We start from the raw sequence: 21324 nt of genomic DNA, 5'->3' as shown, positions 1-21324 counted from the left end.
AGTCGGATTCGAAATTATGCGTGCACGGTTACGGGTCCAACACTTTCTTACTTATACTACATATCTACTTCAGCGACATGAAACAAAATTAATATATAAACTAATATAAAACGCTAAGGAAATTTTTAGGGCCATTTTTTTGTTAGTATAACTGAATATCGCACGTTAGTATTTTGCGATGAAGACATGTAAACAATGTTACTATTCACACACGCAATACGATTTAAATCAGCGTCCCTGAAGCCTGTGCCTTCCCCTTGTTAGCTACTAATATGGATCTCGGGTAGTTTTTTCCAAATATAATTAATAAATAATACTGTGAACATTAAAACTTGGGGAAACGATGCGCATATAAAAGCGATTGCAACTGCAGCTTCAAAAGACGTTTATGAAGAAATAAAAAGCGATGACATGAATAAAAGAAAGGGAATTAAAAGATAGATGCGATTCAGAGGTACTGAATAAAAAAACTTTCTGTTTACAAAAAATACTTTCAACAACGACAACGATTCAGCGTCTTTAAAACCTATATCCATAACTATATACTGATGGTGGAACAAACATCGCTCATCGTTCTGAAATTTTACCTAAAAGTTTGAACGTCATTCTTTTGAAACCAAAGAATAGAAGTGTGAATCTTATTGAAAATTAATTCAAGTACACCGTAGTAACAAATGTTACAAGTTCAGAATAATAATACAATGACAAAAACCCTACAATACCATACTCATTTTAAACGCAGTAAAAATATGTTGAAAATGTAAACTAAAGATTTAGTAACCTTTTCCAGTTTTGTTTTTATTTTTATTGAATTTAATAAAATAAAAAATAATATATATATATACGTATGTAATGATGATGAAATATGATATGCGTGAATAGTTAATATACTTAGGTTTTCCATTTCTTCTGTATAAATACATAATTTTTTTTTTAGTTATGCATTTTCAGTCTATTTGATAATAAGTATCGCTATAAAATTTAGTAACCTTCTGTTTTGTTTTTGTTTTGATTATTTTGACGGTTACATCATAATAATTTAAAAAACATAATATTAAATAGATATAAGACTTATAATTTAAAGAATAATAAAATGACTTTTACTCTAAAATAATATTTAAGAAAAGATTGTTGAATTAATAATCGTATTAATATTTGATGTTAATAAAAACTAATATTTTAGCTATCGTGTAACTGTCCACTTTATTAAAGAATTGGAGGGTTGTATCTCACTTTCAAATGAAATAAGTTTAAATGAAGTGCAGCAAAAAATGTGAATATGTAATTTAATAGACATACAAGCAAGTTATGCGGTTCGATATCCGATTTTTTTAAAATAACAAAGTAAAAAATAAAATATCTTATTGGTTTTTTAAAATTATAATTACTTGAGTGTTTCAGTCAATTTGAAATTTAAGTGAAAATATTACTGTACAATCCATTTTTGGTGATATTTTCGTTTGTAACTGACTAAATTAAGTACCTTAAAACTTAATTTAAATAATTTTTCCAAAACATAATTGAAGTAGGGCGCAGTCATAAGAAAAATTATAATGAACACACAAAAATTCCTTACTCAAACTTGAGCGTGAAACGTTCTGTGAATGTATAAAAAATAAATAAGACTTTACAGATTAAGTTTTTAGAATTTTATATTTGGATTTATATTTTCCACAGATCCAACCTCTCTGGTAGAGTTTAGCGTCTCATTCAGGAAGGTCACGGATCAGGTCAGGCTTGTCTTTTCACCCTTTACAAAATTCATCTCGCATAAACCACTGGAATAGGACGTTAGTCGGTATTTACAAAGAGGAAATGAAAAAATATATATATTATATAATGCCATAGTATTATTTTTTTTTTTTCATAGTAAATCCATAGATTTACGATCCATTTAGTATCCGATATAAAAACACAAATATATAAATTACAAAATATTCTTAAGAAAAACAGCGGTTTTAATAGAGCGATTTTAACTTATTGCTATGTGCAGATTTTTCCTGAACAGGTTCAGTTTAGTTTTTTATCAAACAAGGAGGCTATGAAAATTTTGTTACAAATTAGAAAGGAGCAGCTTTCTTGTTTTGAATGACAATCTTTTGTTTTAAAATAGTATTTGTCTAATTACCGGCTTAGCGGTCGGTCTATTCAGGCTGACAAATGTTGAAATCATGTTAAAACTGAAGTTTTATAAAGTGAAAACTCAAGCGTACCATTAAACAGGCACTCAGATACATTTAATGTTAGCAAATATTTACTACGATTCTTCTGCGGCATCTTAAAATAGCTTTCATAACGCCTGATCACCAGTAGTATTACAAATACAATCGGAGGATAAAATAATAAATAAATAGAAATAGGTACTTGAAAATTATTTGGATGTCAATGTAAAAAAGAAATCTGAGATTTTTTTACTGTCAGTGTTGAATTATGTTTATATATTATCAAAAACAATGTTTTCATTGCTGAATAACATTTCATCCTATGAATTTCACTCCTAATTCTAGTCTGTGAACTTGTCAGCAAACATATCAAATTTAAACAGTCGATGTCAAGTTTAAGTAGTTAGAGCAACTGGAAATTCATCGATCATATAAAAATTAATTTGTGGCGTTCACAGAATTTTCATCAGTTCTACTATTACAATTACTACTACTAAAAGATATTACAATTATCACGGTGTTAGTTTTTATTTTATAGTTTCAAAACATACCCGTATTCAACTCCAGCGAAATAATAACCAAGAGCTTCACAGACTCCTACACAGCGTTGAGGTGAGTTGTCTTCTAAATCGACCTTATAATGCCTTAATATCTTACTTTTGCTATTAAAACAGCCGATAAAGCGAGCCTGAATTTCTGAACCTGTTGTCAAAAATTGAAAACAAATTCTTTATTAGTTATAGGCAATGAACAAATATTACAAATCTCATAAACCATGTGTATACATAATATATAAGGGAAGATTGGATATAAAATAACAATTTTTACGCTCTACATGTATAATTTTTCAAGGTGGACATGACTCATTTGACAAAAAAAATACCAATCTGAATTTATCAGTAGTTAGTTGCAGATTCTCTACTATCTGTTATTCTTAACCGTCATATCTATGTCGACAGGAAAAGCCCAGTAGCGTTGATAGAAGATTAATATTTAATTTTTTATAAAAAGATGGGGGTTTCCGAATCGGATTTCTACGAGGCTTAAAATCATTTTGGAAGTTTCAGGATGAATGTCTTTCTTAGTTCAAAAGTTGGTAAGTGGTGCAAGACATACAGAGGGGGTCGGAAGAGAGTTCAAAATGATTCACCGAGTTGACACCTCATTCTTATCGGTTAAGAACCTTAGTCGGCAAAGACAAACAGACGGGAATTTAAATACTTATTCAAGAGATTGGAAAATGACCGTTTCAGAACTTTCTGATAAACCTGAAATAAAGGTTTGGAATATAGATACAACAGGGTTAGGTCATCTCGAATTTAGTTTAGTGAATGCAAGATATATTTCTTGCCTCTCACAGCCTAAACGCAAAGGAAGATCTTGGAAGCTGTCCCTACTTAAATGATATAAATTTTAAAGACCAATAATATTTTAAACTCTACTATAGTCTGTAATGAAATATAGGCGCAAATTTCACTCTGACAAAAATAACCGAGTATGCAGCAGTGACATTTAGGCTACCTCCAAAAACATGGCTTATCTTTATCAGCAATATTGTGTCGTTCTTGAACTTTGACAAAATGCGCTATGCCATCCAACAGTGAATTGTTTACGCTTATAAATATCATTACTGATTTTTGTTTCAGTTGTTTAATTACAAAAAAAGGGTCATCCAGGGTTATATTTTCTGTGAACATCTTTTGTTGAATGTGACAGTTTTCTCACAATTGATTCCATCACAATCTCATCACTAAACATTTACTTATTTGTACAAAAGTCTCTAAGGGGAACATTTCTTTTAATATCATATCACACTTTGAATTTGATAACATTATTACTATTGAATTTGATTTAAAACATGAATAATATATTTTAAAATAAATGTTATTAATTACAATCGAATGTGCTAATACAACAGAGAACTACCAATTTTTACACTGTTGATGAAACATTACCTTTGTGAGTATTATGTTAGGATTTACTTTCTAGATGGTTCTTGTATTTTTCTATGTAACTCTTTTATCATTGTTGTTTTGATATTTACTTCTGATATAATTATTGATAATACTTTTTTCTAAACAAAATTTTCAGTAACTTTATTGTCAGTATATTATATTAGTAAAATTTATTGTTTTTTTAGCACTCCTTAATGTTGTAAACCTTGAACTTGAAACGTTCAAAATGTTTTTCCAATATAATTTTGAAGTAAACCATTGTATTTAATTTTATAAAAACTTCATTAATTTAACTTATTATTGTTTTGTAATAGTTATGGTTTCATGGGGTTTATATTTTACACTGTATTTATTTTTATCATAAGTCTGTTTACCGCTAACTTACTTATTTATATCCAACTCATTATTCCCTATTTTTTTACTGTGAATTTGATTAATGAAAATTAATAAAATTCATATTTACTTTACTAGTCTCAAAAAGCAGATACTACATCGGAAGGTTTGTCACTGGGTGGTTGTGCCATGATACCTTGGCACGCCAACGGGTGGCTGGGCACCGGTTGAGACACTGGGCTCATTGAGCCACTGGATGACAAGCAGCATGTTACCGGTTTTTGACAATCTGTTGCTCGCCAGAGGATGACTAGTGATAGTTAGAAAGCCGCACCCACCCGAACGTACCACTAGGACAATAGGACAACACGGACAATGACGGACAGCCAAAGACGAACTGTGGCTTTTTTTACTTCCTCATTATCACCTACTGGGAAGCAACTTCTTGTCAGGAACTGGTATCATGCTGTTTGTCAACGGGTGACAAGCCTAAGATGAAAATAATAATAATAAAAACAACGGTTGGCTGAGCCACAGATTGGCGACATTTTTTTTTTTTAACTAAGATAATATGTTTAATATGATTGGTGAAAAAATATCGAACCCTTGTCACTAAGATCGGCTGATTTAGAAGCCAATACGTTAACTTTGTGTGAACATTTCTCCTTATTTCAAAGTGTAAAATCTGATCCCAAATTATTTTCCCTTCCTCCTGAATCACACATATATATATATATTATCTCAATTTTACGACCACTATGTGCATTGTAACGGTAGGTCTGTAATACAATTAAGCTAATGACAATCAAAAAAGGAATAATTTAATAAAAATAGCAAGAACGGAAGAGAAAATTAAAGACGTAAATCTAAGGTTCAGCTTTTAATTTAATGAATTTATTCCTTATACGTACGAATAAATTCGGTTATAAAATTTATATAGCATTTATTTTAATTTATACCCTCAAATATACGATTAGATACAAAATAAATGGGGGGGTGCGTCGAATCATATTAATAATATGATTTATTTATTTTCATTCATTCGACTGGTTTGATGCAGCTTTCCAAGATTCCCCATCTAGTGCCGTTCGTTTCATTTCGGTATACCCCCGTAACAATTTGTTTTACATATTCCAAACGTCACTTTCCTGCACGATTTTTCCCATCTACCAAATCTGTCTTTTCCTAACACTTCTTCCCCTCTCCTCTCAGTTCTTCTGTACAGATTTTACTCACTTTTTGAATCAGTTTTAGAGTTTCTGGAAGGTAAAGAAAGATTCAGATTTAAAAGAAAACCTGATCACTTTGAAAGCTGACATCGCGTATTCGACAGATTTGTTCAAAAAATTTAATGACATTAACTTACAATTACAAGGGGACAGTCTCGATTTAATAAAAACAAAGGGTGTAATTTCAGCTTTTCTTGGAAAATTGAAATTTATGAAGCAAAATGTTAGTCGGCGCGTATTTTCCCAGTTTTCAAACTTGTCACAGGTAGAATGCCTTGATGAGGATATTCAGACATACGTTCAACATTTAATCGCCCTGCATGATGACTTCAAAATCAGATTTGAAGATATTCTGACGATGGAAATACCACCACGGATCATAAATCCATTTGATGAAACGGAAGTGGAGAATGTGATATTACAAGAGGAGCTACTCGAGCTTAGCACTAATGAGGAGCTGAAGGTGAAATTTAAAAGAGGGTATCAAACATTTTGGCTGCAGGCAGAAATACCAGAAAAATATCCTGGACTGTGGGGAATTGCGAGAAAGCTTTTGATAGCGTTTCCCTCGTCATATCTTGTCGAAAAAAGTTTTAGTGTCGTTACAAACCTTTTATCAAAAAAAAAGGAGCAGATTCAATATCACAGAACGGGGAGATTTGCGCTTATTCCTAACAAAACTGAAGCCAAATATTGATAATTTGCTGTCAATCCATCAAGTACATCCCTGCCATTAAAATTGTAACTATTTTGTGATCGTCATTGTAGAAGTTACATTACGTTATTAATGTTTAATTTTAATTATATTACGAAAATTTTATTATATTACATTGCAATACGATAACAATAATAATTAATAGCGTAATGATTACATATTTGAATAAATGCAACACAAAAAATATACTATTTTTGTTTTGCTTTTTACCACTCTGAATGGGAAGTTTTCTAAATAAAATAAGTGAGAATCGATTGCTTTCTTGTGCTGTAAGTGAATGTCAAAAATGTAAAGTCGGATGGAAGCATTTTTTTTGATCGGCCAACTTTACTTTTTTGACATCCACTCGCAGCACAGTCGATCAAAAATTAACCGATCGATTTTCACTTTTTTTTCGGAAGCTGTTAGTTCGTGGAACTCAGCCGTAACGCAAATTTTCATAGTTAGATCTAATCTTCACAACATTTTCCGTCGAATGGAAATACGGTAGAAATGTAGCTGCAGGGGGTCCACCGGAACCAGCAAAATTTTGAAACCGGTCTATGAGAAAAATAAGTTTGGGAACCTCTGTCTAAATATTAAAAAACCCGCGCGCGCAAATCTGAAAATCTTAATTTACAATATTTACCGTTTCATTTAAATATAATATTTATCGTTTATGTATTTCAACGTTTCTAAGTAAAGCGCGCGCGCACGTAGCGTATTTAATTCGCGCGCGTGCGGCGGTTTAAGCGGCCAATTTAAAAACTTTAAATATAATTAATTTACTTAATTCTCCCGCTCATCTGTGACGTCACAACATAGCGGTCGACTACAGAACAGTATCAGAGGCCGCTAAGTGAAATGCGGGGCGTGTAACGGGGTCGGGTGGTTAGGTTAATACCCAACTTTGACGGGGAACAAATTTGTAAGTCCAACGAGAGATGCTAATAGAAAAAAACTATAACGAAAATGTTCTACTGTACTGTTTTCTTTAACTCTTAATAAATTATAATCGTGCAAAATCTGTACACGAATTCGTTTATTACCCCGTATTTCCTATTCCCACCCCTTTCGAGTTGAAAATTTAGTCGTATCTATACCCCCATATGTAGAAGAAATCGATCAAATTTGATGAAAATAAACCGAGTAGCTCTTGAGATATAGAATGATTTGCAAGGCAACATCGAAAACCATTTTTAGGTGTGAGGGTGAATTTTAGAAAAAAGTTTTTATAACAAAAATATTAAAAAAATTATACTTAAGCGAAAATTGTAGACGATTTTTCATTCTTTTTTTTTTAATTCCCATCCATACCCGTTTGGAGTTGAAATTTTTGTAATATTTACGTCCCATATGTAGAAGTTATCTGTTCAGATTTGATCAAAATCGGCCTTTTAGTTCTGGAAATATAAAATCGATTTACAAGGCAACATCGAAAACCATTTTTTTTTCGGGGGCGGTGGGGGGGAGTGAAATTTCGAACAAGAATTGTATACTTTATAAATACTATAAAAAATTATTAAAAAAAACTAATAGTTAGGCAAACTCTATAGACGATTTCGTTTCCAACCCACTGTAACCCCACCCATTGAACTTTTGAGTTGAAAATGCCCTAAATATAAAATAAATCTGAACAAATTTGCTAAAAATCGGTCAAGTATTTCTGGTGATTTACATGGCAACATCGAAAAGCATTTTTTTTTTTATGAGGGGGTGAAATTTAGAAAAAATATTTTTTTTACAAAAATTGTATAATCGCAAAATTGTAAAACAAATATCATAATACAGCAAACACTGTATAAAATTTCCTTTATCCTCATTGTAATCCCCCACCCGCTGACCTTTTGTATTAATTTGTAAGAGTCGATGAATCTATTATAGTAATATTATAGCAAAGTTTGGTGAAAATCGGTCAAATAGTTCTACAGATATAAGATAATTTATACGACAACATACGTAAGCAAATTTTGTAGCGGAAATTCGATCCCAATTTTCGGTTTTTGGAATTCTTGGAGGTCAATTCTGTGAAAACCGGATATTCGTAATTTTGACCGATGCCAATTTTTTGGTTAACTGGTGTCGTTACGGACCGATTCGTCAATATTCTCAACAGCATGAAAACGTTTTCAAGATTGCTAGAACGCCGTCTAGATGTGTACTTTCTAATCGATTCTTTCTATTCCGTCAGACTGAACGAGGCGTTCACACGTCGAGTAACGGCGGGTTTAAGGTATATAGGAATCCACAAGTTTGATCTAGCGGTGAACGCGTCTTCATCTGATTTGGAAGTCGGGAGTTGCAGGGTTGAATTTTTGTAATATCAGTTACTTTTATACGGATTTGAGTAATAGATCGTGGATATCGGTGTTCTTTGGTGGTCGGGTTTCAATTAACCACACGCATCTCAGAAACGATCGGCCTTACAGTGTACAAGACTATACTTTATTTACATTCAAAAATATCATCCTCTGAAGTAATATACCTGACTGTGATTCCCGGAGGCTAAACAGGAAAAAAAAAGACGAAGTCTTTGACGATCCGTAGTTAATCTTTTGCCGGTTTTGGCCATTCTTTACGTTTCGCTTATGTTTAAGCATATAATTTCACTTACGTCTTGCATCATAATTCTTTTTACAGACTTATTTTTTAAATATTACATCAGAAAACAACAAAAATGATAAAAATTAAAAGGAATAACATTTCGTTAAAAATTACCTTTATTCAAATGGTATATATATATATATATATATATATATAAATGAATGTTTGTTTGTTTGTCCCGTATGCGATTCTATACCATTCATCTAAATTCGATGAAACATTGGCGAGTTGTTGTGCGCATGCTCGTGAAGGTTTCTGAGTTAATTTGGACCAGCTAGGTGGCGCTGGGGTTGAGATATTACGAAAAAAAATTGTATTTATGGACCGAGTTGGTTCATATTCAGAATACATATTACTTTCGTGAAAATAAAAATTTTAATCTAAAATATACCCGTTAGGTCGCGCCGGTGTCGAGATATTTACGAAACAAATATACAAACAGATTTTATTCATTTATATATAAATATAATAAATATATATATAAGACAGCGTTCGTATATGTGTCCGCTATGGATTATAAAACTACTGGACCGATTTACATAAGAGTAAAACAAACTTACGGGTCTGAGCCTATCCTCAGTGACATCTTTTATAAATTCTTAAACCGTTTTAAATGTACACAATAACTATATTAGCTTTTTACAATTTGTAAAAATTGTTTGTTTAAAATAAAAATAAATTTAAAAAAAATTTTAATTACTTCACGTTCATTATTTATAACCGGTTCATATATAACTAAATTATCATCCGGGTATCTGACCCGTAATGAAATTTTACGTACTTGATTTACGCCAAATACTATTCTATTTTCAAATTCCCGCAGATGAATTTTTGACATTATATCAGACAAGGGAAATACCATGTATAAAACATTTTCTTGTGTTTAACAGGTTCCATTAAATTCAAAATACGTCTAATTATAGTTATAGTATTATTTATAAATGTTTGGTCTTCATCTCCTTTTATTAATTTATTTTCTATTATTGAGATTGTGTAATCAAAGGGTATATATTTGGGTACGTATTATTTATATCAAAGCTAATCATTTTAGTTTCATTATTAATACTTTTTAACTTATTTAATTTATTAATTAATTCGTACCCGTTCTTTATATTATATTTATATTCTAATTTATATTCTACGTTCCGACACGAACAGTTCTGCATCGTTTGCTATGAATCGGGTATACGAGAATAACTTCACCCTACCTTCTCCAGGGACTGCAACGGTGTATTTTTTCTTGTGCAGGCCCACTAACGGTCAAATACATAATTGAAGAATGAAACCTACATACCGACCTCAAATCCAGATATGGGTTAAAAGGCAGTATCGCCTGCCTTATTTTGAAAAACCTCGAAATAATGACAATCTACTTTGAAGCCGGAAAAATCGTGCCAAGCAGATCGCTAAAAGTCACAACTGCCGCTTCTTCAGTATTTTTTAAACCGACTGATGCGATATCTAAACTGGCGCCAGCCTTAGCAAATATAGTCGAGCGCATTACACAGAAGTTGAAGAATCGACATTTTAGGGATAGCAGCACAAACCGTAAAAGATAGAAACAGAGAGGATAAAACAAAAGAGTTCTTCTCCATCGAGAAATGAGGCTTCAACAGAAGAATTTTAATGAAAAGATGAGTTTTTAATATTTGCATGACGTACAGTTTTTTTGATAGTTTTAATACTTAAAACGTATATAAAAAAAAAAGTCCCAGATTAAACTTGTAGCATCTTAACGAACCACGCTTCTAACTTGCTCTGCTCAAACGTTTTCGATTAATTGAACGTAACTAAAAAAAAAATGAACCGACCATCATAAAATTTTCACACGCACAACTTCAGATACACTACTACAGCGTGTATAAATTTCAAAGAAATTATTTTAATACTTTTTGAGATTTTCCAGCCACAAAAGTTTCCAAAGTTTGGAAACTCCCGTACTCCTCATATTTCAAAACGTTAACTCCCACCGTACGATCGAAAAAATATCGTACTTTTCTTCAAAATATCGTTAAAACCAAACTATAAAAATACGTATTAAACTTAACTCGGCTGTTCGATAAAAATTTTACCACTATTTTTATAAAAATTTAATCAACTTTTTAATCAACTTATTTTTTGTAATAAATTTATACCGAAGGTCTCGGGTTGGACATCAGTCCATATGCATCGAGCTTATCCTTATATAATCCATTAAAAAAAATTACTCCTAAAATGAAGCTCCTTTGCTCGGTAATCGACATCACATAATTTCACGTGTAATGCTCGAAAAAAAAGTAGATTTATTACTCGGTTTGATTCTTTTGTAGTTCAACTTAATGTAAGCATCGTCTATAAATAAATACACGAATACACTGAAACTTTGGGTTCGATTAAGCTTGGATTTCACTCGCATGTGTAATGCTTATTCGGATATTACCTTATAAAATATAAAAACGTCTACTTTATAAAATATAAAGTTTAAGGACACGGATTAGATTCTACTCGTAATCGTATACGTACTGGATTGTCTAAAGAATTAGATAAAGAGTCCTCTTGACTCCACACAATTCAGCGTTACTTATTTTGATCATTTACAATTTTGTACATTGCGGTAAAATATATATATATATATATATATATATATATTTATTTTTAATTTGACCGATATACTGAGGATCGCAAGTTCGATTGTTTATCGAAAGAATGGAACTCTTGATTTCATCGACGTAAAAAGAAAAACACAGGAAAACTTATTAAAGCTAGAAATTATATTTCATCGATTTACATAATCGACTGACTGTTAACTGGTAATGTATTACAATATTCTCTATCCCCGTTATTTTTAATCTTTACATGGAACTAGCAGTTAATGATGTTAAAGAACAATTTAGATTCGGAGTAACAGTACAAAGTGAAAAGATAAAGATGCTACGATTTGCCGATGATATAGTAATTCTAGATGTGGTTAAAAAGGATTTAGAAGGAACAATGAACGGCACGGATGAAGTCTTACGCAAGAACTATGGCGTGAAAATAAACAAGAACAAAACGAAAGTAATGAAATGTAGTAGATATAACAAAGATGGACCGCTGAATGTGAAAATAGGAGGAGAAAAGATTATGGAGGTAGAAGAATTTTGTTATTTGGGAAGTAGAATTACTAAAGATGGACGAAGCAGGAGCGATATAAAATGCCGAATAGCACTGGCGAAACGAGCCTTCAGTCAGAAATAAAATTTGTTTACATCAAAAATTAATTTAAATATCAGGAAAAGATTTTTGAAAGTATATGTTTGGAGCGTCGCTTTATATGGAAGTGAAACTTGGACGATCGGAGTAGGAGAAGAAAAGTTTAGAAGCTTTTGAAATGTAGTGCTGTAGGAGAATGTTAAAAATCAGGCGGGTGTAAGAAATGAAGAGGTGTTGCGGCAAATAGATGAAGAAAGAAGCATTTGGAAAAATATAGTTAAAAGAAGAGACAGACTTATAGGCCACATATTAAGGCATCCTGGAATAGTCGCTTTAATATTGGAAGGACAGGTAGAAGGAAAAAATTGTGTAGGCAGGCCACGTTTGGAATATGTAAAACAAATTGTTAGGGATGTAGGATGTAGGGGGTATACTGAAATAAAATGATTAGCACTATATAGGTAATCTTGGAGAGCTGAATCAAACCAGTCAAATGGCTGAAAATAAAAAAATCATGTTACGTTTATCACTACCATTCCTGTTTGATTTTAATCTGTAAGTTACTGGGTTTGATTCCCAATCTGCCTTGTAATTTTTCATTTGCTGTTAATTGATCCAAATCGTTAAAAAATATAATAAACTGACAATAATAATAGTCGTGAACCTGTAAACAATAATACACGAAATAAATTTTGCACTTTAAATAAACATAAAAATGTGTGCTGTACAGAATCCAATTTTCTGTTTATTAATATTACAACTTGCATAAAAATTCTTTTAAATTGTATTTTCATTTTGTTACTTTTCAAAATTGTTATCTCAGTTTTATGAAAGCGTTGCAAGTTCTTTTCGATTATAGAAATCGTATTATATTCAAAGAGTACTTTTTAGGAATTAGTAGTACCCCTAAAAGTACTACTATTTCCGAAGAAGTAGAATTACAATTTTAGAAAAAATTGTAAAAAAAGATTTTTCAGACCTAACCAATTATTTTTTATAAAAATTTTACTTGGTCTTCTGACCAATGAGACCCTTCAAATTAAGAAATTTAAATACCAAATATTGAAATGTTCTTCTTTAAAAAAAAAACTGCTTCCGTGGAATTGAGTAACGAAAAAAATACTGAAGCAATTCGGCCTCACTCTTTATTACACCACAGCATCCTTTCTCTTAAATCTGAACGATCTAAAATACCTCTTCCAGGGGTATGCATGACGGTGTGTGTGTGTGTGTGTGTGCAGGATGGAAAAGAGATCACGCCTTTAATAGGGTGCCCGAGACCCCGTCTGGATCCGGATGTTCTTTGAATGTATTCTACCAATTACTTCGTGTAATTCTTCTATAGTGAACTTTCTCTCTTCCTGTGTTATGGTCACGCGGGGCAAATTCGTGATTTGAAATAATTCTGTAATCGTTTTTTGAGTTTATCTCTGGATAATGTGGGCGGCGGCGTGCCAAATTTCCTTAGTGTAACCCGATACGCCCGGCCCCACGAGTCAATATTTAGGTCCTCTATTGATTCTTCCCGACCTCTTCTCTTTGCTTGATTGATTGTGGCACTAAGATTTCCACGCGTATTATATGCGAGCTCAGCTTCTGCCACCTCCGCCGGTCGGTTCCATCTTGCTCTTTACATTTTTCTCCTCGCCGCAAGAGTCCGTAATTTCATTAATCCACCGGTAGACTTCACGTCTATCCCCACCGTTTCTCGGTTTTAGTTTTTCATTTTCTTCGCAAAGAATTTGCAGGAAGACCTTTTGAGTCCAGTCTTACATTCTTTCCACTCAATCAATCACGGCATTGGCAAAAGATTGGGTCTGTGACGTCTACGGTTTCCGTTTACCATTCGTAGCCTGAATTTCTATATATATATATATATATATATATCTACAGGTGATTCAGGAGGATAGGGCAATACTTTGACAACTCATTCTAGAGGCTAAAAATAAGAAAAAAGCACATATAAACATAGGTCCGAAAACGCGTCGTTAGCGAGTTATACAGAGTGAAAGATTTCGCCCGAGTTTCAGTTCCTGCGGGTAAATTAAGGATTTCTGAAATTCTGGGAAGGTCAATTAAGGGGAAAATTCGATTTTTTTTTATGGGTTTTGAGCTGGGAAATTGAAAAAAATAGGTCCCAGAACTGTAACTCTCTTAGTTTCTAAGATATCCAGTGTAAAACGCCAAAAATAGGGTCAAAAAATACATTTTTTTACGTTTGACGTACAATAACGTTGTGAAATTGGCAATAAATCGTACATTTTTTAAACATAAATTGTACAGAATTTAATTATAAGAAGATTGATGTAATAATGTCAACAGAAAACGAATAAAATTTTAAACATGTCGACTTTTATTAGCAACAAAAAAAATTAATTTTTAACAGATTGAAAAAATTTTTCGTTATGTAGAGTAGAAAGTAATTGGAAGAAGAAAGAATACTTACTACTTTTGTTTGATAATGATAAAATGCTGCTTACACAAGTATTTCATGTGGTTTAATAACTTTCAAAAATGCCACCGTTGTGTTCAATGCACTTTTCAACGCGTTGTACTAGATTTTGTGTCGCCAGTCTAACGGTATCTTTGCGTTTCTTGATTATAGCTGCAGCGTCGAGAATGCGAGCAATCGGTTCATCGCGTGTATCTACTTCTTGCTTGTAAACCTCATTTTTCATCCATCCCTACAAACAATAATCCAACGGAGTGAGGTCTGGGGATCTCGGTGGCCAATTAACCGGCCCTCCACGTCCTATCCATTTACCAGCAAACTTTTCATCAAGACATTGCCTTACGTCATTAGTGAAATGTGTAGGACCTCCATCAAGTTGGTAATACGTTTCAACTCGTTAAAAATTCCAGATAATTTCTCCCTGTGACACGATCTTGTAGTATGAAAGGACCGATTAATTGGTCGTCTATGATACCGCACCAAACATTCACTGAAAATCGTTGCTGGAAATTTTTTTCCACTGTAGCATGTGGGTTTTCTTCAGACCACCGATCCGAAATCCGTGTGTTGTTTATTCCGTTACGAGTGAAAGTAGCTTCATCCGAAAATAGTATAAATGGAATTAAATGTCGATTCCTATTAACCCGTTGACAAAACTGCAGCCGGCTGGCGTAGTCACCAGGCTGGAGTTGTTGCACTTTCTGAATATGAAAAGGATGCGATCCATTATTATTTAATGTCCTCCATACTCTACTTTGTGAAATATTGAGCCGTGTTGCAATTAATCGTGTGCTCGTTGCCGGACTACGTTGAACCATCTGCAGAATGTTTTCACCTTCATCAGCACGATTTGCTTGTCGTTCAGATGAAATATGAGCGCCGGGAAGTGTACCGTTCTAACGAAGATTATTAAAAATTCTAATAAATACTTTACGATTTGGTACAACACGACCAGGATACCTATGTCGATATTCCGTAACCGCTGCCGCAGCACTTCCATTGCAAAATCCATAGATGAAAATCACGTCGGCATATTCGGCATTAGTGAAGATACGCGGTATTTTTCAAAACAAAACTAAACAGAATTTCACCTATTTTAACAGACTTGATTTTTATGCGTCATAAAATGAATACAAAATTACACTTCTTAACGGTTTTCTGACATTTTTACGATAAGAATTCGACGTAATACTGCAAACACGATTGATCAGCAAAAGGTTATTATTTAACACATTACCACAATTAACAATGAGTAGTATTTAAATTGTGATGAAAAAAAATCAGTGTTGTCAACTTGTTTTCCGTAGGTCTAAAATTATTGTACCTACTAGACACATCTGTTTTCTTTTTTGTAACATTTTCTTCTAAGTTTTCGTCGGTTTTGTTGTTAATAAGAGTCGACATGTTTAAAATTTTATTCGTTTTCTGTTGACATTATTACATCAATCTTCTTATAATTAAATTCTGTACAATTTATGTTTAAAAAATGTACGATTTATTGCTAATTTCACAACGTTATTGTACGTCAAACGTAAAAAAATGTATTTTTTGACCCTATTTTTGGCGTTTTACACTGGATATCTTAGAAACTAAGAGAGTTACAGTTCTGGGACCTATTTTTTTTTCAATTTCCCAGCTCAAAACCCATAAGAAAAAATCGAATTTTCCCATTCATTGACCTTCCCAGAATTTCAGAAAGCCTTAATTTACCCGCAGGAACTGAAACTCGGGCGAAATCTTTCACTCTGTATAACTCGCTAACGACGCGTTTTCGTGTTTATATGAACTTTTTTCTTATTTTTAGCCTCTAGAATGAGTTGTCAAAGAATTGCTCTATCCTCCTGAATCACTCTGTATTTCCTTGGTTTTGGGCATAAAAATAATTTTAAAATGAAAAATAAAACTTTTTCCTCCCTAATCAAGTTTGAACATGTTAGGAATTCACTCAATGTAACCATTTATAGTTATTTATTTTATAAATATAATTTAATCAAACTTAATCTACGCTCGCTTCGCTCGATAACGTTGCCTAATTAATTATAAATTCAGTAATTCTGACAATTATTTATTATTTAAATAATGAAAACATTATTGTTAATTTGTCGATGTCAGCGAGCGTAGGTAAAAAAATTTTTTTTTCCTTAATTCTCACCTAAAAATTGTTATTTTTAACAAAAATAAAAAAACAAATGTGTGCTTCACACCGCACGGCCAAAGTGAAAACTTGTATGGGATCGCAATCGTTTCGAATTAATATATATTACAAGTAGCGTACGTATAACGATTACATTCAATAGCCGCTTTAACCTTTCACCCCTAGAACCAATTTAAATGTGTTTTTTTCCACGATTATCCCGTGTTTGTAGTAAAATTTTCCCGCCGAAAGACTGGATTTGCTGCAAAATACGTAATAAAACACGGGTTTGAGACGCCCAGAAAATTACAACAAAGAAATTGACTATTGAACCTTTACGTCTCTTTTCACGGGTTTATTCGAATACATTAAAGAATGGCTACTTTCAATGACGAATTTGTGTTCACATGTCGAAGCAGTCGATTCAGTGAAAAATTCATAATAAAACATGTTTTAACTGCAAACAGAACGATTAATTTTAAATTATGATGACGATGTATGTCATCATTACTTTCAGCGATATGTGTGTATATCGTCGATCGTTATTTAATATACGCAACGATCATTATTTACGATTCGACTTTTAAAATTATTGTTGGTTTTCATAATCTAACAACGATTCGGTTAACGCTGTAAATTTATAACGACGATCCGCATCGATCAGTCATCATTACTTTCAGAGAAAGCGGATGATTTTTAATTTCTTATAGTTTTAATAGCTTACTATCGACAGCTGATGTTATTTTATTTATATTATACATAAGAAACGGGATCGCTCGGACATATCTTTTGTTAAATAAAAAAAAAGGGCGTACCTCGAAAACGGCGCGCCCTAGGGCATTTTTAACGCCATTTAAAAATTCTAAACCCGAAAGTAATTTTGCCATCGATCGGTCCTAGTCCCACGCGTCTAGCGGCTACCGTTCTCGAGATACTAGCGCCAGCGAAATAAATGTTAGGGAAAATCTTTTCCTTTAAAAATATCGAAAAAAATAATCACACGGATTCACATACTAACAGTGGGACTATAATAATTAAAGAAAAAAATTTAATTCACACACACAATCACATATGTATATTTGTATTTAGGATATATATTTATTAAGATGGTCAATATGTTTCATTCTTCTCCCGTGCAACTTATATATTACATTTTTCAGGAGGTTTGCCCGGGAGCTGCTGTAGCTGATTGGTCTAAGGCGTCATCCTGTCGTGGCAGCTAGGCCCTGTGGACCGGTAATCGCTAGCGCACTGATTTGAGCGTGTTTAGCGGAAGATCGGATCTGTACGTATTACGTGGGGTGAATGCGATCAAAACAGAGGGCTAAACGAATTAATTTCCGGACGACCAAGATCCAGTAGATCAAGAGCGTACCCGATGAGTTAAACGGTTAGCGCTCGACTTGCCGATTCTCTACGGCTTAATCGTATGGATATTTTTTGTTTAGTTTTACAAGTAGAATTAGAAAAAGTGTTGCCAGCCCACTATTTTAGAAACACCCTGTATACACTTACGTAATCATGCCTATTAAAAAAAATTAAAGCTCTATGGCTTAATCGTGTGGATATTTTTTGTTTAGTTTTACAAGTAGAATTAGAAAAACTGTTGCCAGCCCACTATTTTAGAAACACCCTGTATACACATACGTAATCATGCCTATTAAAAAATTAAAGCTCTACGGCTTAATCGTGTGGATATTTTTTGTTTAGTTTTAGAAGTAGAATTAGAAAAAGTGTTGCCAACCCAGTATTTTAGAAACACTCTGTACACACATACGTAATCATGCCTATTAAAAATATTATATAAAAATTAAAATTATTTGAAAGTATTTTTTTTTTGTTTAATGGTATTAGAGAGCTCTTTAAATTTTAAATAACCGCGTTTAATTGTTTTCTTATCGATGTAAGACAGGTGAGGACATTTAATTTTTAAATACCTCCTATTTATACAAGAGAAATCCATTTAAAAATTAAATCTATCTCAAAGATGATGTAATATTTAAATACCGCGTAACTGTTTCCTTCTTTATTTAAATATCTTTTTTCTTTTTTAATATTATTTTGTTGAATAAAATTCAACGATCTTTTTCTTTTAAAAACATTTTTTAATATTTTTCCTGTGTATTTTTTAATTTTTACAATTGTTTTTATTATGATATATATATATATATATATATATATATATATAAAATTTAGTAAACAAATTTAGGAAAAATTTAGTACTTTAGTACCGAAGAACAACCTATTGATGATGAAGAAGCTGAACCTAAAACTGAGGAAGATGAAGAAGGAAAGAAAGATGAAGATATTGAAGCAGAAGATGCTAAAGAAAAAGAAGATAAACCAAAAACAAAAAAAGTTGAAACAACTGTCTGGGATTGGGAATTGGCAAACGATAGCAAACCTATTTGGACTTGCAAGTATGTTTGCTAAATGATTAAATCTTAATTTTTTTTTAAAATTTTTATAGCTATCTCAAACACATATTTCCTGTTTGTTAATTATTACAAGCCAGCTAAAGAGCTGTTAATTCCAAGCATGGGACATATTCTTAAATGCTCTTTTAATTATAGGAGCGATATCTGTTGATGAAATAAACTAGTGATTTGCTTCTAAATTATAGCTATTGATTTCTGTTTACAAATACACATTATGCTGTAACAAGGAAAATATACAAAGATGCTGATGTCGTAGCTTGCAATGCAGGCAGCTGAGGAAGGTTTCTCAAAAAGGGTTCCAGTAATTTTATTGACTCAAAAAGTGTGAAACTACTTTGAAAGAAATGTATGCTAAAAAGTTTTCATGTTTTTGAAAACTCATTCCACAAACTTTTTTTTGATTATGATAGTTTTTATTCATTTATTTCTTTCATCTCAAGAATTATCCGAAATTTTTAGTTTTTGAAACTATCGTATACTATTTGTGCTCAATGAAAAAATGAAACTATTACACTGTCATTTGATTGTTGGTGTGTATATATCTTTAATATTAAATGGAATTTAAACAGCCAAAACACAGTAAATAGATATGTTAAACTTACCACATTAATTCTAAGGATCAGTTTTTGCAGGACCTACATCTTCAGTTGGTATTTAATTCTATAATTACATAAAAATAAATTGTGAACTTTAAATAGTTAAAATTGTTAGTTTTATAAATGTTTAATATTACATTTTATTAGCACAGTGGTTAATATATTACTGAATTATTTGAATATTAAAAAAAAAAAATTATTATTATTTATTATTAATAATTTTTATTACATTTGGAGGAGAAAATAAAACTGGCAAAGATTGATCACCTGGCATTACGGTGCACAAGTGTGCTGCTGAGTTAATTATCGCAATAACTCGACTGTTTGTCAACAGATTTTTACAAATGAGGTCATGTTGTTGAAAATAAAATGCTTAATAAATTCTGTTATAAGTAAAAATTTTATCAAACAAATAATTACAATCATAAGAGGCTGCCATTTTGAAATTTTTGAAGTTGATGTTTTCAGAATTTTTTATTTTGTAGAATAAAACGCTAGTCTTAGATTTGCCATATTAAATTAAAGTAGGTTTACCCGTTCGTGAAAAAAATTTTTTTTTGTTGAAAATCATGAAATGACATCCAGAAATAAAACAAAGCAAAATAGGACTTACGTCGATATGAATTTTTCTGCTCATTTTGAATCTGTACTTGAATTTCAAAGAATACATCCCGGAACACTGTATATATACTAGAAGTATGTAATAACAAATATGTCATGTTGCAATAAATACAAACTTAAGTTTGTGTTTTTGTTCTTTAATTTACGATGTAATTCTTTTGTATGTATTTTCATTAGGCCAGTAGACGTCGAAGATAAAGAATACAGTGAGTTTTATAACTCATTAACAAAAGATACTCAAGATCCATTGTCCAAAGTTCATTTTGTTGCTTTTGTTGAAGGTAAAGTGACATTTAAATCTCTTCTGTTTTTTCCTAAAGTGCAGCCAAGTGACAGTTTCAATAAATACGGCACACAAACTGATAATATTAAAGTAAGTATTTTATATATCTATAATTAATTATAGACATAATTTTACAATAAACAAAGAGCGGTTGGTTAATGCCTGAAAAATGTCAACAGATTAAGTTATTAACTGAATAGAGATTTTTGGGGCCAACGTTGTTTAACTTTTTAAATCTAATGGAGTGGTTTATTATTACATGACTGATCATCTTATCTTTACGTCATACTTTATTTATTCCAAATGTTTTGATAAATCACTTGTAAGGTTTGTGTGAATTTTAACTCATCATGTGTGGTGTAGAATATGCCATTTTCTCTATTTCTCCACATTTTTTTCTAAAGTGCATTTGTGTATCGGGCAAAAAAATTATTCATCTTTAATCAGTTTTATACATAATTAACAATTGAATACAGTTTTAATCTTTTTACTTTGTGATTTTGCTTAACTACAGTATTTTATCTTAGAGATAACTGTTTAGTTTGTTGAGTTACTGGAAAAAACTGTCTATGAAATCTGGAATGTGTATTAGTATTTGTTGGTAAAGTACATTCAAAACATCAATGGAAATATAAAAATTGTTTATTTGTTT

The 21324-nt window shown here is 31.9% G+C and overlaps 1 protein-coding gene across 1 annotated transcript; it reads left to right on the top strand.

Annotated features, from left to right (window-relative positions):
• Window positions 1–3402: 3402 nt before the first annotated feature.
• On the top strand, window positions 3403–21213 carry LOC142327953 (endoplasmin homolog). The gene is made up of 4 exons (XM_075371373.1): window positions 3403–3464; window positions 18963–19154; window positions 20567–20762; window positions 21187–21213. Exons 1-4 carry the CDS (start codon window positions 3403–3405, stop codon window positions 21211–21213), a joined length of 477 nt encoding a protein of 158 aa, XP_075227488.1.
• The last annotated feature ends 111 nt before the right edge of the window (window positions 21214–21324 follow it).

Source organism: Lycorma delicatula, chromosome 7 (assembly GCF_047948215.1).
Source record: "Lycorma delicatula isolate Av1 chromosome 7, ASM4794821v1, whole genome shotgun sequence".
Classification (NCBI taxonomy): Eukaryota; Metazoa; Arthropoda; class Insecta; order Hemiptera; family Fulgoridae; genus Lycorma; species Lycorma delicatula.
Note: the sequence above shows the minus strand (reverse complement) of the source record. Positions and strands in the feature narration are given on the sequence as shown.